Source organism: Patagioenas fasciata, chromosome 3 (genome assembly GCF_037038585.1).
Source record: "Patagioenas fasciata isolate bPatFas1 chromosome 3, bPatFas1.hap1, whole genome shotgun sequence".
In the NCBI taxonomy this organism is placed as follows: Eukaryota; Metazoa; Chordata; class Aves; order Columbiformes; family Columbidae; genus Patagioenas; species Patagioenas fasciata.
In genome coordinates this window covers 31,561,620-31,579,345 of record NC_092522.1, presented here as the reverse complement: position 1 = coordinate 31,579,345, position 17,726 = coordinate 31,561,620, and the positions used below count along the sequence as shown (strand labels likewise).

Sequence of the window (17,726 nt, the reverse complement as noted above, 5' to 3'; positions counted from 1 at the left end):
TAAGAGCTTGTCTTATTTTTCTCCTCCTAGCAAGGAAATGTTTTCCTTTGCTGGTGTTTATCTTCCAATTTAGTATAAATATTTATGGAGAAAAACTGTTCTCTGTGAACAATAATTTACAGATACACCAGTTACAAATTACAGTGTCAGATCTTCCTAAGCAGCTTAATATAGTATTTTCAAGCATTGCACCACCTTGAGGGTTTCTCTGACGTTTTGTGTTTCAGAACAACAGCTTATAGCTACTATGTGTATATATGTGTGTATATATATATATATATGTATATGAAGAAATAAATAAAGGGTTTTTGAGTGTTTTCTTTACAGGGAGGAAAAATCTAGGTGAAGTGTTTAAAGCACAGACTTCTATAACTGTGTCACATCTGATTTGTTGCATGGCATGAGCTACCCGTGTCTTTTTACCTGCTGCTGATTTAAAATCTACTGAGATCAAAATCTCCTCAGAGCAGAAACCATCTCTTTGTGTGCATTTTTAGAGTGCCTAGAACCTAACCCATTATTGAAATTATTTATATCCAGTTTTATTGCAAACAATTGCCATGGCTTTTGGAAAAATCACCTCGTTCAACAGGTTTTTTCATGCTTTCATTTTCCCTGAAAATGGCATATTTCATTAATTTTTTAAAATGGTTTAGGATGCTCGGAGAGAAGAAATTCAAGAAGTGCTGTCTTACAGCAGTCATCATATGATGACTGAATCTAAATCTTAACAAACAGCAATGAAGTTATCCTCCCAGTTCCTCTGTGAGCTTGGTACGTACCACCAAGAGACTAAAGTCACCTACTGCAGATGGCCAGGACAGAAATGATTACACTCCAGTTTCAGTGCAACGCTGATTTCTCACAGAAACCAGCAGCGTGGAGACCCCCACCAGACTGATTTGTGGTACACACAGTTTAAAGAAAAAAATACAACCTTGATCAAGTTGGTAGGAATTATGGACACCATAGAGCTCAACGAAAGGAAGGGAGAAAGGTCTGTCTTTGGATTCATGGCACTTCACCACAGTGTCCATCTTTGTACAGTGGATTACAACCAATAAGTCCCAGCAAAGGTAGCTCGGTGGAATGGGTAAAGAGTAAATTATTCATACTCCTTAAAGAAAAACAAACCCAGTGGCTCAGGCTTCAACAGACGCATAACCTGAGCTATGGGACAGCTGCTCTGCACCTTATCTGAAATTCATTAGCCTCTCTCTAGTTACCATCGACTTGAGAGGTTGCAAGGCATTAAGCCTGCTCTGCCAAAGAAAGAGTTGCTTAACCTCTCCTCCCCATGAACGCACACACAAGATCACTGCAGATATGTCAATACGTAGGCACCCTGGGAATCCAAGGAGCCAGAAAGCTTCCTACAGCTCGCAAATGCCAGAAGATCTCAAAGCAAACCCTTTATTCTTCCTAACTGTATCAGCAGGGTGTGGGTGAACTCCTACACTCCATAACTTTATCCTCTACCAGTAGGGATTTTTATTAGCATCTAGCTATCCTGCAGAAGGATGGCGACTCTCTATACTGATTAAACGTCACGTGTTATTGCATGAAAATATTAACCACATGGCAGCATTAATTTTTTTTCCTAAGACCAGCAAGAAATTGGAGAGAATGTGCATCAGAGCTGACTAAGAGTGGAACACAACGTTGCTTCCAACTAGTCCCCAGACATCTTCCATATTAATTCAAAATTCAAGCATTATCCCAGTCTTTAAGATGACGAAAACGTTCAGAATACACAAGTTCTGTTTCTCGCCTTGGGCTCTAAGTATTTAGTGGCATTTCCCCAACAACATTAAATACTGTGTTGAAAACTTTCAAAAATATTTTCCTAACTAAATATGGTTATTTAAGTCCAAGATAACAGAAACCTTTCCATTATATGTTCCGGGGGTGGGGTGAGGGGAGAAGATAATTTATTTCTGTTGCTCTTTCCAACTCTGACACACTTCAAACACCCCATCTTAACTACTTCAGCATTTTATTTATTAGGATAAGAAACTTTTTTGTATGGCTTTCCATTAGTTCATCTTTTCTTTCTCTCTCTCTCTCTCTTTCTTTCCCTCTCTCTTTCCTTACCCTGTTTGATTACTTCAAAGTAGGTTTCATCTGAGATTTTCAGCCTGGATGCTGTATTACTGCTTATAATACTATCTGAGGCTCAAAAATTGACAACATTTTTCCTCTTTATCAATTATGCATATACTTTTCCTGGAATAATACAGGTACACATAGAGTATATTTGCAGGAGCTTGTTGGCTTTCTGGCTACTTGCTATTAAGCAACAGCTGAAAACCAAAATTAATCAGTCTTACCAGAAACAGCTGGAGAACAAAAGTTCCCTCACAAAACATTCCCCTGGGGCTCTGCTCCACACCATCGATCTCTTGCATAATCGGCACTTACTCTGCACACAGAAGCTCAGATGCAGAATATGGATTAGAAATCTGCACTGTGGCATCAACAGAGAAAGCTTTGCCACAGAATTATTTGATGCTATTTTCTAAGGCCAGCTTCATTTCAAAGATTGGAGATATATATATATATATATATATATATATAGATACAGATATATATATATATATATTTAATATTCGTGTTACCAAAGGTCTATTAGAGTTCATTTTCTGATGCTCATCCTGCTCTTCACTCCTACAGTCACCGCTTTTCATATCAGCATCTCATAGCACTTGCTGGACTGCTTAATTAAAAACTGTACAGCATCCTTAAGCATAGGCATACATCAATATCATTCAATTTTACAGACAAAAAGGTGGAGCTACTCAGAGGTTAAATTACTTGTCTGGTATCATCAAACAACAGAGGCAATGTAGGAATTTTAACGTTCGGATCTGTGCTTTTTCCACTAACAATGCTTTCATTGTATTTTGTCAGGTAAATGTTTGAGCCGCTATCCATAACACAAGTAAGGAAAACAAACAGCCAAACATCTCCTTAGATGTCTGACAAGAACTGTTATCTCTGTGATTGGCTTTCAGAATCTCAGTCATTATATTCTACATTTAAATGCCTAGGTAGTTACTTATGCAAGCTTATTCACAAAAAGAGACCACATAACATTTGTTTTTCCACAGCCTTATTTATATTAATGCCAGAGGGTCATGCATTTAAAAGACCTTAATGAGTTAAAAAAAAAAAACAACCAACCAACACAAAAAACCCAAAACCAAACACCACCCCCCCCCCCCCCCAACAAAACAAACCCACCAAAACACAAAAAACAAAACAAAATAAAACCAGAAACAATAGGGGAATATAATAAGAATAAATTATTAAATACATCCACCAAGACATAACTCAGAATTAGTCCTGTAATGTAAATGAAGAATCCAATACACAACAACTTATAAATGAAAGTTAGTGGGCAGTTGTGTGTGAATTTTAAGACTGTGAGGATTGCTGACATGTTTTTGAACATGTTCACCACTGTATAGTTTTATCATCATCTTTGCCATTTAACTTTAGCAACAGTTTGTTCACCACGGGACTTCCCTAGTTTCTGTATCTACATGCACATTATTGCTGCGTATCCCTCTGCCTTCAGATGAAATAATTCTTATGCCTGTGCTCAGTTTACACTAAAATTACTATTGTTCACATGGCACTAAAATTGGAAAAAGATAACTGAAGACTGATATTGTGCGGTGTTTGAGGATTACAATCATCAACAGCTATGTGCTTGAGGCATATTTAGTCCTAAACTAGTGCTACTCTACCCTTGCTATAGGTAACAATTGTATAATTAATCTTGTCTTTACCTTTTCTCGGATACTTGAATACACAGAAGATTCTGCTGGTCTGACAATTTAGCATTTTTATTGTTATTTTGTCTGTTTCCAAAGGCTTCAAAAGAGAAACTGGCTTCCCATACAGATATTTCTTCATAGAAAAATTTCTTCTTGTTCAAAACCAAATTGGTTTTAACTACCACAGTAAAAGACAACCAAATCTTACAAGATGACACATTCCCACTGGGGATGTGGATTTAGGAAAAAAACTGAGCAGGAAGCTAACAAAAAACTAAGCCCCAAGACTTTCAGTGAAAACATCCTGTAAAAAGGATTGGGTTCAGCTACATCAAATCCTCTGCACAAACACAAAAGACAGCTTCTGAAGGAAAACCTTTTGAAATGGCCAACCATACTGCAGGAAATTCAAAATTTGTCAAGAACCGTAAGAAAACAGCTTAAAAGAATTGTATGAGATTTCAATTTAACATCTGACATCTAAGGCATTTTACTGACTACATGATGTACTTTTGCTGACAGACTGTATTCAGTGGGAGTCAGGCATGCACTCAAGAGCTTTGCTGAATTGGCTCTGGAAGGTCTAACAAAGCGAACAAGATTTATGGAAGAGTTAAGTATTTATACAGGAGCTTCTCCACCAACACCTGTGTTTAAGACAATCCTTAATGCACTTACTATTATCCCAGTGTTTCAATTAAGTTCTTCCCTCCCCCCAGGTTTCCTAAGACAATAAAATTTTGCAAAAAGTCTCATTTCAGAAATTATATTTCCCTTCCCAAATGTACAATGCTCTGGCTACTTGTGCAGCTACTGTCTGAATGTAAAATGACTTTCATCAAAGGGAGCAGAGAAGACTGCAAGTGGTTGAGTAACACCTCTAAATGTGTCTCTTTAGCCAAATCCTGTGAATTAACCATATTAAAGCTCCTACTAAGATGCAAGTGCAAAAATATACTTCAGGTTCTAAGCCCCCATAGAGAGGCAGCATATTTGAATTTCTGCTCACAACAGGGTAGGATCAGACAAGATCATTTTACAAGATCCAATGGTGTGACTTCTCAGGCAGCAGTAAGTAGGTCATTTCCAACCATCTGTTTTTAGCCTCAGTCTCCCTGCGGTCATCACTGAAGCTGTGCGCTAATTAATTTTCACCTGCTAATCAGTGGAGACAACTCTGAAACTAACACATCACTCAGTTTCAGTCAGTAGCTTCTAGACTACTATGGGTGGCATTTCCGTGAGATTTTATTACCATTAAAGGTAATAAAATCTTCTTTCTCTAAAAGCAGATCCCCTGTAAGGCTTCTGAATTGTCCCATGTACAACAGACCCATGAAAGAAGAAAGTGCTCTTTGATTCTCCAGGCAATTAACAGAGGGTACATAGACAATTGCCTTCAAATCTTCGGCAAAGAAAGTATTTAGGCATCTTGTTGATTTTGATACGAGGACTTTGGCATCAAAATGCTTGGAGATATGGACGCAAAAGACCTGCTTGAGGTCTCACGGGAAGTCTGTGAGGGAGCAGGGAACTGATTCACATTTTCCCAAGCCCTAGGTAAGCATTCCAACCACTGCAACACTTCTCCCTTCCCATGTAGCTTTAAACAGGGTGAGTAGCTTACTGCAATGTCACTTAAAGCTCATCGTAAACTGTGAGAAGATTAATACATCGCTCCAAACCAGAATGGTTGTGTTTCATTTGTTCTGAAGACTGATGAAGCAAAACTCTTAATACCATACAGTCTTCAAATCTATCAGCCATAACTAACGGCACAACTTACACTGAACCTTGGGTTTTGTTACATGCATGTTTTCCATCTTTATATATATTATTCCTTTCATAAGTTTAAAAAAAAAAAAATCACATTCTTCAAATGAGTTGATTTTAGCTTCACGGAATGATCCTGCTTTTACAAGCAAACTTGTGCATTATCACAGTAGTGTTAGCTTGACTTAGTAGGTACTGTAAAAGGAGCCAGAGGAAAAACTCATGTAGTAGTCATGTGAAAGAAAATATCCGTAGTTCCACGAAAGCTGCTCAATGAGGAACAAATGGCAAGAGATTATGATCTAGTTTCCGTATTGCTGGCTGCAATTCTGTATCACAGCACCTCAGCTACAGGTCAAGGAAGAAGTGTGAACAATGCGTAGCATTCATGAACAGTCCGCACTAAATAAGGTCAAAATGATAGCTCCCAGGAACTATTAGACTATGGATTTTAATTCTCATTACTATGTAACATCTTTGAGTAGTAGCCAGCCAAGCTGGAGCGCTCATGAATTGCAGTAAGGACAGTTCCTTCCCAAATTCCTCCCCGGGCTCCCCATATACACTATTGTCACAGTGATTGAAATGGTTGTCAGCTCATCTATACTCAGCTGCAGCCAATCAATAAGATATTTGCAATCCTATCAATGAGGATTTGATACAATTTTAAGTGATATATTCTGTGATCACTGCTTTTCAAGATGTATGACAACTATATAATACAGCAGAAGTAAAGGAACCAGAAAATCACATCCTTAGAGGCTGATTTTTTGGTTACAGGGTAGAAGCTGGTGCATCACATTCTCAGGCTTGCAGCTGGTGCTCCCAGGGTGCAGCCAGGTGTCTTCATGCAGCCGGTTACAGGGTCGGGGTCTAATGGCCACAATGCCATGCAGGTAAGAAATGAAAATGCACTGTGCTCTGGATCCAAGTATGGTGAAATTCAAAACCAGGATCCCAATGAAAATCAAACTGCCTCATCTTTATGAAAAGCAGAGGTCATCCCTGAGTGTATATTAAAAATACTTTTTTTGGTGAACAATTTTTTTGCACAGCTGGGGACAACTGGGAAAAAAAAAATAAACATACCTAAAACATACTTATGAAGGTTTCTGTCACATTAACTATATATGTGCATAGGAAGAAGGAGCAGAGCAGTTAGTGCTGCAACTCTGATCTAGACTTGCAGCTATGTGCTCTAAATTTCTCCTCCACTTCTCCCCTTGCTCACAGTAAACAGGCCACAAGTGGTAACTCAAACACTGTGCCCGACCATGTCTACTCATCGTATAAAACACATGTGGGAGGGAGAAGGGTCAAGGGCAGGTCAATCACAACTCTCAAGACTGGTGATACTTAGAAGGGTTTGGTTCACCTGAGTTTTCAGCTTGTTTTTAAAAGTACAGGTTAGGGTTTACACAGAGCAAGCTACGCTGCAGAGAGTGCTAGTGGTATATGCAGGAGCTGGCAGGGCTGTGAGAACCAGTATTGCTCTCCCCGACTTCTGCAAGAGAACCAGACCACTGACAGCAAGGGAAGACCCAGGATTTTGCCAAAGATGGTTGTCAGCCTCACATTCTCTTCTTTCTCAACATGCAAGTTTGTTTTTGAGCTTTCTGTGTGTGCCACAAGACATGCAGAAATAAAATGAATGCCATCAGGTAATTATCACAGCAATTGTGATACCCTTAACCTAGCGCCTCAGCAAATCAAGGGATGCTTTTTCTTTTGGAGAGAGAACATAAAGTGAAAGATATGAAAATTGCCTATACAATCCTGCCACAGGGATGCCTCTCAAATCATTTTATTGGCAAAAAGGAAGCAATGTCTGCTGGTAACAGCTAAAGATCATGTTCTAATTTTAGCAGTTGCAGTTAACTCATTCCCAATGGAGTTGCACTTACCGTGAGAAGGTTTCTAACTGCTTCAGCACTGAAAGGAAACAAGCATCGAGTCATTCAACTGCAGTTCTATATGCAAATATGCTTTCTGGCCCATGAAGGGAAAGCATATGGAATCTGCTGCTATAACCCATTCAGCCAAACATTTCCACACATTTCTTATAATGCAAACGCTGAAAAAGAAATTTCATTTTCCACACAGTGTTTTAGCTGTCCCTATACAAGCATGATCATTAGCATGCACTTGTGTTCTCCTATGGACAGAGTGCGTGTATAGGAACTGTATGCACACTCCATACCTAGAACTGGTAAAAGTTTTAATCAATAGATACATTTCCCTTTATATCCAACAGCAATATTAATAATTTTATTCATAGATTATGATTATGTCTTACATAACTCAACAGATATTAAGCTGATATTTTACATTTTCATGAGACTTCTGGAGACCATAATATGAACTATCCCATTTTTTCAATTATTTTTTAACTCCCAGAATGGTGATTCAGTATAAAGAATTTAATTTCACATAATATAGTAATTTTCTGCATGAACCTCTAACAGGGCCAACAAAAGAATCCACATTACAGCTTGTCAATGAAATGGGAATAAAACTCAAAAAAGCTTCCTTATAGCAAAGGTGATTTAGTACAACATTCTGAATAAAGTTCTTTTCTAGTTATGAGACTTTTGGTTGATCCTAAAGCATGTACCTAGTGCTAAGAGAATCCTAGCAGTTAATATCTAAGTAAATTAAAAAGCAGCAAGGAGTCTCCCTTGGTGAGTAGTGATAAATGTAAGGTTCTTTAAAGAGTGATTTTTCAACGAATTGCATAAACAGATTTGCACTTTGGAATAAAATCTTGAGCAAGTTATTTCACAGTAGGGAATGAGAATTCCTTTTTCATTCAAAAAGGGTAAGAGTAAAGGGAAATACAAAAATTTTGAGTCCAGCAAAGGTGAACCTAAAATTATGATGTAATGTGAAGGTAAGTGTTCTTGAACTGTCACCTGGTTTCCTGCCTCGATTAATCCCTGCTTTGAGCCTGTGACTGAACAGAGCTGTGGAAATCCCAAGTGAGGTGGACTCACACAGGCACAAGGAAGGTTTTTGCATGGAGTGCAGCCTGTCACCACAGACAAAACAGCAAAACTGGGGACCTCTGTATTCCTCAGCATAATTCACTGAGCATGCTGGTAGATATTCAAGAAGAGGAGATCTCTCCATATAGGTATAGATCAATCAAGAAATTCATATGGGTGATTCATTCACGGCACTAGTGTGTTGGCAGATGCAAACTCACTCTGTCCCTTCCCCAAACTGGCCAGGGGTCGTAACAACTGTGGCTCAGCATCCAATAACGTGCAGCCCAGCTGTGCAGAGGCTGCTGGGCCTGGAGAGAGGGCAATGCAAATGGGAATTATGCCGAGCAAACTGCTTTTAAATAGCTACACCTTAAAAAAAAAAAAAATCTGAAATGTATGAGGATGCACATTACAATGGATTTAAAGTACATTCCTGTTCTACTCTGAAGAGCAGATCAGCATCTAAAGTGTGTTGAACTTCAGAAGTAAACTCCAGTCATTTTGTTTTGATGATATATATGCTCATGCTAACTTTTTCTGCAATTATTTTCACTGCTCTGAATATTTAGCTCCCTACTTGTTCATCACTAGAAATATCTGGAATCTGTGAGCAATATTTAACTTTACGGAAATATGACTGGTGCTTAAATTCAGAGGGGGAAGGATGGTAATTTATTTTAAAATACCTTCTTAAATAGAGCTATAGGCATTAATACATATAATCATCTTATCTATTGATAATAAATTTCAGAATGCTTGTGTTATGCATCTTTGGCTTGGTTAGCATGAAATACACTGGCACCTTATTTAGTTTAGCAGCAATAGTACATTTTCTTTCTCAACCAAATATTGTAGTATATTTTTTTTTAGCTGAGAAAATTTACCCTCTAGACTCCCTACTGGATATTTTATGGAAATATGCATCTTAAACCTTAATTCATTGCACAAACAAAAATGTGTTAGGATGGAAAAATGAAAATTATCATGGACTGTTGTAAACAAAACATTATACTAAAAAATAATTTCCTTTTTGCAGGCTGTAATCATACTAAAAAAATATTTTTACTTTTGCTGTAATCAGTATGTGTTGGGGCAAGCACCGGTATCCATACAGGCTGGGGGATGAAGGGATTGAGAGCAGCCCGGCAGTGAAGGACTTGGGGATACTGATGGATGAAAGACTGGACATGAGCCAGCAATGTGTGCTTGCAGCCCAGAAGGCCAGTTGTATCTTGGGCTGCATCACAAGGAGCATGGCCAGCAGGTTGAGGGAGGTGATTCTGCCCCTCTGCTCTGCTCTGGTGAGACCCCACCTGGAGTTCTGTGTCCAGCTCTGGAGCCCTCAGTACAGGAAAGACATGGACCTGTTGGAGAGGGTCCAGAGGAGGCCACAGAAATGATCAGAGGGCTGGAACAGCTCTGCTGGGAGGACAGGCTGAGAGAGTTGGGGTTGTTCAGCCTGGAGAAGGGAGGGCTCTGGGGAGACATTATTGTGCCTTTGAGTACTTAAAAGGGGCCTACAAGAAAGATGGGGACAGACTTTTTAGCAGGGCCTGTTGTGATAGGACAAAGGGTGATGGTTTTAAACTAAAGGAGGGGAGATTTAGACTAGATATAAGGAAGAAATTATTTATGATGATGGTGGTGAAACATCAAATGGGGTTGCCCAGAGTGGTGGTAGATGCCCCATCTCTGGAGACATTCAAGGCCAGGCTGGATGGGGCTCTGAGCAACCTGATCTAGTTGAAGATGTCCCTGGTCACAGTGGAGGAGATGGAAGAGATGATCTTTGGAGGTCTCTGCCAACCCAAACCATTCTATGATTATATGTGTCTGTCTTACATGCATCTTTAATGAACAAATACACACGATAAAACAGACTAGATCCTGACACAGTACAAACCAAGTGCCCTAAAGAATGATTTGTTATCTTGACTTATACAGGATGAATACTTCTGAGCTGTGTTCAGAATGTATTTAAACACCTAAAAGGCTGCAAACTGGCAACTAGTTTCTTCTTTTTTGTTTTTTTTTTTCTTCCTTTCTGTGGCAGGAGCAGATAAATTGTTCGCTGCTTTTTCACAAACATCTCCTCCCATTGCAATTATATTGCATTCAACTGTGTCATGGCCATGCTCAGCTCCATGAACTATCACAGGACAGGCTGGCTGTCAGGGACTAAAGTGAAGAGCATTTAATTGTTTTCTTGGGTGTTAGTGCATTCCTAGCAGGAGAAACCAGGCAGTGCTTTCCACTTCAAGCTGTAAAGGCTGGAGGCAAACAAGGGCTGAGAGGAAAATGAGCTAGACCATTTATTCTAAATGATCTTGGAGAAAAGGTGGACAGGATCAAAAGAAAAATTTGGAAAGGAGAAAACCACCTGAGGTAGGGAAGGAATTAATGGGGATGGGATGATGACAGGGAGAGGGGAAAAAAAAAAAAAAGGAAAATCTCTGTGAGCAAGAAGGACCAGATCTCATGTGAAACAAAGTTTCAAAGAATAAAAGGCTGCTGTCCCTCACTGGTTACAGTTTAAAGATTAATGCTAGTGAAGAGCTACTACTCCTGCTGTGTTGCTCCACAGAAGGAAGGTGGATGGATATGTACCAGCACTGAACCTACAAGGTTAGCTCTGGTCAGACTGGGGACAGGTACTGGGGGGCTCAAACCTCACCAGTCCTTGAGTGTTCCCTGCTGTGCTTCTTCAACGCCAGCCACTGTGACATCTTCAGGCACAACATCTTCAGGCCTTTCCCTGTTTGAAGAAGTGTCAATAAGGACTAACTGCCCTATGTTCCCCATACCAAGAGACTTCAAATGTTACCTGAGCCCCTCGTTTACTACCACCGGAGGTCCGGAGCAGGACACCAGGGTTTGTTCTGCCTTGCCACCTGGCCTGGATTGTGGTGCCCACAGCCACAGGAGTGGGGAGGGAGGTGTCCCAGGATGGGAACAGGCAGGGCTGGCACAGATGAGTGTTTTGCAAAAGCAGGATTCAGGTCACCATAGTTCAATCACCTGGAATCTAAACATCTAGTTGTAGTAGTTGTCTGGGCTACCTCTGAGATCAGTGGGGAGAGACAAGCACTGTCAGAGTGGGACTAATCTCATCCCCTGACAGGCACTTCTCTGTAAAACTTTGAAAGGTTACCAGTCTCACTTTGAGGGCATAGTCACTAGGGATTAATCTGATACTACTAAGCTCTTTTCATCAAACACCTCTCAAAATAGTGAATGCTATCAATCTGGGATAGATAGCAGAAGCCTAAGAGCTCATCATCCTACTACCACTCTCTGAATTGTCTCATTGCTCATACAAAAAGAAAAATGAAGTGCTGTATTTAATTGATCTTAAATAACCACCAAATTGTCACATACTAGTATTTTGTCTCTCCTAGCTGAATCTACCATAAATGGGACTAAATATGCACATTTTCCTCTGTTAGTTCTAAATTTACCTATGTTCTTTCTCTTTCTTCATTTTATTATTTGTTTTTGTTCAACTACCAGCTTTTCTAGGCTTATGAAATAATTGCAGAAGTGTTGAGCAGTCTGATGTTACTTGCTGTAATAATCCCCTGGCTTAGCAAGATTTTAATGTTTTTTAAATAACAGGCCCAGCAACCACATTTTACAAAAACAGACTGTAACTCCTTGTCTTAGTCTGAATTAAATCAGGGAATGGCCAGATCTTAACAGGGGAAGAAAAGAACAGAGGGGCCTCCAGGAAACTAGTGACTCTTCTGTGACATCGAGCTCTACTGGGAAAAGTAAACGCTCATTAAATTTTACCAATTAATCTGTAAATGAAAGACTGAAAATATGACCATCTTAATTGCTTCTAAAGGAAATCAATTTCTAGCCTGGAAAAGACGCTTATCTGCTATAAATTTCTCTGTTGTGCACTATATATTTTCTAATTCTAAAAATTTTAGAGTATAACGTATGATGTGGATGCATTTATGTTTCGGTGAGGGATCAGAAGTGCCTTAAACTTCATTGTATATGGGCTACAATTAGTAACAACTAAAAAGTTCTAATCTTTGCCACAGAGAAGTAGCTCTGACTGAATAAGTCCAATTAGTGAAATACTGATATCATTAGTATGCAAGAGGTGTCAAGTTGGACATATGTTTTGATTGCGCTTTACTGTAATACAACCTTGAACAATAATGTCAAAACCTGTTATTCAAATAGTGGATCAATGACATGTATGCAGCGAAGCCTCGTTCCCTGCTTAAATTTATTTTCTCTTACCTGGTCTCTTCTGTAGCTATAAAGAAACCATCATCTGAAGCATCAAGCCAATTTTGCCTCTGTCTCTTGATCACTGGAATGGTGCTTGTCTTAATGGCACTTGCACTGGCCTGCAAGGCCTTACCATTAGTCATGTGAACATGGGGAGCAGCATGCTGAAATCATAATAAAAGGGAAAGATATTTGCCTGAGAATAAGCATAATTCTGTTAACTAATTCTGCTGTAAGGGGCAGCCTACAACTCAGCACTCTTCTCAAGAAACAGCTAGTCTTCTCAACTAGTACTTGGGGCTCAGATAACACGTTGTGCGCACTGACATTTTTTATCCACAGGCCTTAAAGCTCTTTAAAAACATAATGAACTGTTGCTAATGCTATTTTATACAAAGAGAAATTGAGGTATGAATCAGTGTCATAAACTAAGCAGTTCCACAAAATAAACCTGTTGATTTTAGGAGAGAATTCACATTTCCTGAGCAAAAACTAAGCATCTCACCCAATGAGACATGAAACTTGTTTCTTCATCTAAGTATGGCATTAATCTAATTTTTTAAAATCCATAGTTCTCATTTCATAGATCCTTACTCCGCCTGTCTTAATTTTTAAATAAAAGTCACTGAATAAAACAAGTGGTTTGATCCTGCTGTTAACCTAAATGGAAGCAGGATAACAAAGGTTTCTATCACCTTGCTGGTACCATGGTTCTTAGGTTTACTCACCAGTCATTATATATTAGAGCTAACTCCAATATGCCTGCATTCATTTTAATACAGATAGCATTAAACATAAACCAATGCATTGATTTTCCACTAAGCCTTTACCTGGAATGAGATCAAGTACTCAGATCTAATGAGAGAAGTTGCCTTCTGATATATGAAAAGGAGTGAAAATAATGTTTTCTACATCATCTATAGGTAACATGTCAGAAGAAAGAACATCCCACAACAAATACATTAATCTTGGAAATTCGGATCTTGTTTCCCACATAACTGATTATCTGCAGGACTAACTAATAACCCTATTTAATTAAAACACACATGTTGGAAGATACTATGCAAAGATTAAAGCTTGCTTACTTTCTCCGACATGGATTCAACATCATGTTTTCTTAGGAAGAAGTACTATTTTATTGGTGAAATAATACCAGTAATCCACATTACTGACAGTATTTTTGCAGTATTCCTAAAATGTGCACAATGCTGCATGTTCACAGGAGTACCCTCTAATCAGGGGACCAATTCCACAGTCACCAAGTAAGGAGGGGGCGGTAACATGCACAAAGATGAGTAGAACAGAATGCAAAACTATCTCTTAAATCATGTCATAAAAACCTAGCAGCCAAAACCAAAACAAAACAAAGGCCTAATTTCTTCTGCATAATTCTTGCACTCATATTCAGATGTATTACATTCACATTAGGCCACAACTTTCAACACACACCAATCCACATCATTTGCTCCCTCCAGTAGGACAAATTTAATGCATTTGATAAAAAATTCCAGTGTTCATTACTTTAGTGCAAATAACTGAACAATCTTCTGTACGATTCCTTAGATCTGATGTAACAAAACCAAACAAGAGCAACAAGACATCAAATCTGAGTGAATCACATATAGCTTTCTCAGAGCTAACCTATTTTCCTATGCCTTAGAGACAAACAAGGTTTATGGTGAATGCAGTTGTTACACATAGGGTTGTAAATCCGTCTTGGTAGTCCTCCTAAATATTTGCCTCTTTTTTTCCATAATTTCATTTTATGTCTAGAATGCAGTTTGGTTTTCACATATTTTTTGTATTGGCTTTGGTGAGGAGGAGTAACTAAAGGATATTCTACTAGAAGTAATTCAGTTGTTATTTAGAAGTAATTCAGAATAAAATACACAGTTTGGATGAAATTAGAAATTTATAAAGGTATTTTACTGATGATCTCAGTGTACAAAGTGGATAGTGCTCAAAAAGTAAGAATTTATGCGAGGAAAACACTGCCTTACATCAAGTTTTGCACTACTTATTTTTACCCGACAATTGCCAGTACCATACATTACAGAGGAACATTCAAGGACTTGAAGAGCAATTTTTTGCTATGATTCTCCAGTCAGAATTGGGTTTAAATTATCAAATACAATGGTTTATACATTTACCCAGGCTGCTTTCTAATACACCACTGTATGTTTCCTTTATTCATTGCACCACGCGTAAGCAAAAAATGTTCAGGAAACGTATTAGGTACAAAAAGTGGTTTTCCTATGGCATAAACTCCAAAGAACAGTTAAGCCTAATGGAAAAAGTATGTGTTTTTTTAATAATACTTTCTTCCCCTGGCAGAGACAGATTTTGTTACTAGTTATGAACTTCTGCTTTGTCTACTTTTATTAGACTCTACCTCTTATTCAAGGCAAGAGATAACATTAGAGAAAACAGTGCAATGGTTACAATATAATTTCATTTCTGTTGCATCATATCACTTAGAATTTTCTCTTTTATTTCCCTTCTCCTCCTGCCCTTTCAAGCTATTTGAAAATATTAATTACATTTCACTTAAGGACAAGAGAAAAAAAGATCATTGTTCTCCAGTCTGTGCTAGGGACTGTATTATCTTTAATTTCTAGTTAATCAAAACAATTGAAGTTCTTGAGTAGAAAATCAGCTCATTAGTTCCTCTCAAAAAATATATTTACTACTGCATATGAATATGAGCATTCAATGACACTGTAATACTAATATCAACACCAAGAGCAAAATGAACATTCAGACACAATACTTCTTTTTTTGTTTAATCATTATTATTATTTTAAATTTTTCCCCTCTAACACATAGCTATGCTAAAAAGGTTACGAAAGTCCCAGGAATACTACCTGTACTACCACAGAAGCCCTTCATGCAGAAAGCTCCAATAATTCCATCACAACACTGGCATGTGCCATTAGCAGCTGGTGTTTTGACTGGTATTAAAAGTTCACACACCAGCAGGAGATCACAGAACAGCATCTGAGCAGCAGGAGCTCTACCCAGGGTTTGCTAACTCTGTGTTGGATAAATCCTCCTGTGCTGAGTGACTCCCTTCTCCCAAGTTTATCCTCATCTTAACCTGGGTACATTCACTGAGATCTCTCGTATCTCTAGGACAAAATTTTTCCACACTCAAAAAGACATCATGAGAAAACCTATATTGGAGTGAACCTGAAAGAAACACCTCGCCAGGCTAAGGGAGCTCTGGTTTGGGCAATGTTACATCCAACAAAGAACACAAATATTTAAGCCAGCACAGAGTTAGCTCTGGGAAGAGTTTCACCTGTCAAGCAGGAGGTCTCTATGCCATGGCTTGAACACACCCTCAGAGATCTCTGAGACCAAAGGCAATCTTTTTGAGATCTTCAACAAGGAGGAGTTTATGGGAAGACCATTTGTCATAATGCCTTCATAGCTTCGCCTGTCCCCTGGTAAAACACTTATCTTGGGACACCATTCTCAGGTACTGCTCTCACAGGCTGGTACACAGCTCAGTTTTTGAGAGCTGTTTGCAAGTGCTGCTCATCAAAACTTACCTGGCAGGGGCATGGATTTCCCATCTGCACACACACTCCTTTCCCAGTGGACAACTCCAACGTTCAATCAGTGCAATAGCCCCTTTCATGGAGAAACTACATAAGAATATGTTTCTCTCTCTCAAATCTTCCGGAAGCAGCAGCACAGGGTTACTAATTCAATCAGTTGCTTAACTGTAAGTAAATCCAGGTCTTTCAATATAAGGTGCACTAGGCTTAAGGCTGTGCTGTATTTGGGCAACAGAGGAATTAGCTGTGTAGCATCACTAGGCATGTGATATGTCCCATAGCAGCAGCTACCAACCCAGCAAAGTTTGGGTACTACTCCAAAGACACCTATAAAGATACCCCACAAACACCTTAAAGGGCATCATTATTAGGGAGGGTAAATCTCCTATCCTCCCCAACTCCCCGAGGAACTTCCAGCACAAGGACATTAAGACGCATGTTGTAAGTTCAAGAGAGCAATCTTGTTCAAACTCAGAAGTGGGACTCTGATCTCAAATCACAGTTGAGGTTCTTGTCTATAAGTTTCTCAACTTTTACTGGCATATAAGTGGCCAAACATTTATTCACTGAGAGCCACTGAAGATTCTGAAAAGCCATCCAGCTTTGAAATAAATACATAACACCAAAAGGCATTGCAAGTGTAAAAGTTCATGATGAATGTTTATCCTGTGGCTGAAAGAATGTTTAACTGGATTATCATAAATTCCTAAGTGGACTTGAATTTATGATCTCTTATGTTTTGCCCATCCTTTCATAAACAAAAAAAATCCCCACTGCCCTAAATTAGCATTTTTAAAATTTTTGTTGCATCTTAAAATAAATCAAGCCAAGCAAAGCAATCTACTACATGGGGTGGAGGGAGGAGAAATCACTAGAAGAAATCAGACATACACAGAGGGTTGGTAATAATCCATATTCATTGTTTCAATATATTTTGCCTTGACGGAATTATACAGGAAATGGTGTAAAAATGAGTGTAGAACTAGTTAAGTTAAATTGGGTATTGATTCTGTTCTGCCATACCTGAAATATTCTTATTTGCAAAGGCACTAGCATTATATCTCTAATAAGCATCAAGGCTTGGGACTGGTTTAGTTTACTTATTCATAGAGATTTGAAATGAATGCAAAAACTACAAAACAGAGTCTCCACACAGCATGCGGTCACAAACGTGGATACTCGCATGCAGCACACATTAATTTTGGGTATAGAATTTCATTTAAGAAACCTGAAGGCTACTAGAAAAAAAAAAAAAAAAATCAAACAATGGATCACGGACAAGAAATAAACCAAATAGACAACACAAGTATTACTTTTGAACCTCCTGATTTGCTATTAAACCTTTCACAAAACACATAGAATAGATCTAACAC

General features: G+C 38.7%; 1 protein-coding gene across 4 annotated transcripts in view; it reads right to left on the bottom strand.

Moving 5' to 3' along the window:
* MTA3 (metastasis associated 1 family member 3) overlaps positions 1-17,726 on the bottom strand; it is a 131,288-nt gene that overhangs the window by 9,573 nt on the left and 103,989 nt on the right. For 2 of the 4 annotated variants that reach the window (XM_071806052.1, XM_065835383.2), the window contains exon 18: positions 12,800-12,954. The exons of 1 other annotated variant lie outside the window; for it this stretch is intronic. In XM_071806052.1, coding sequence (XP_071662153.1) covers positions 12,800-12,954 — 155 coding nt within the window. Of the gene's footprint in view, positions 1-7,459; positions 7,488-12,799; positions 12,955-17,726 lie in introns of all 4 variants that reach the window. One more of the 4 variants, XM_071806051.1, reaches the window with a different exon arrangement.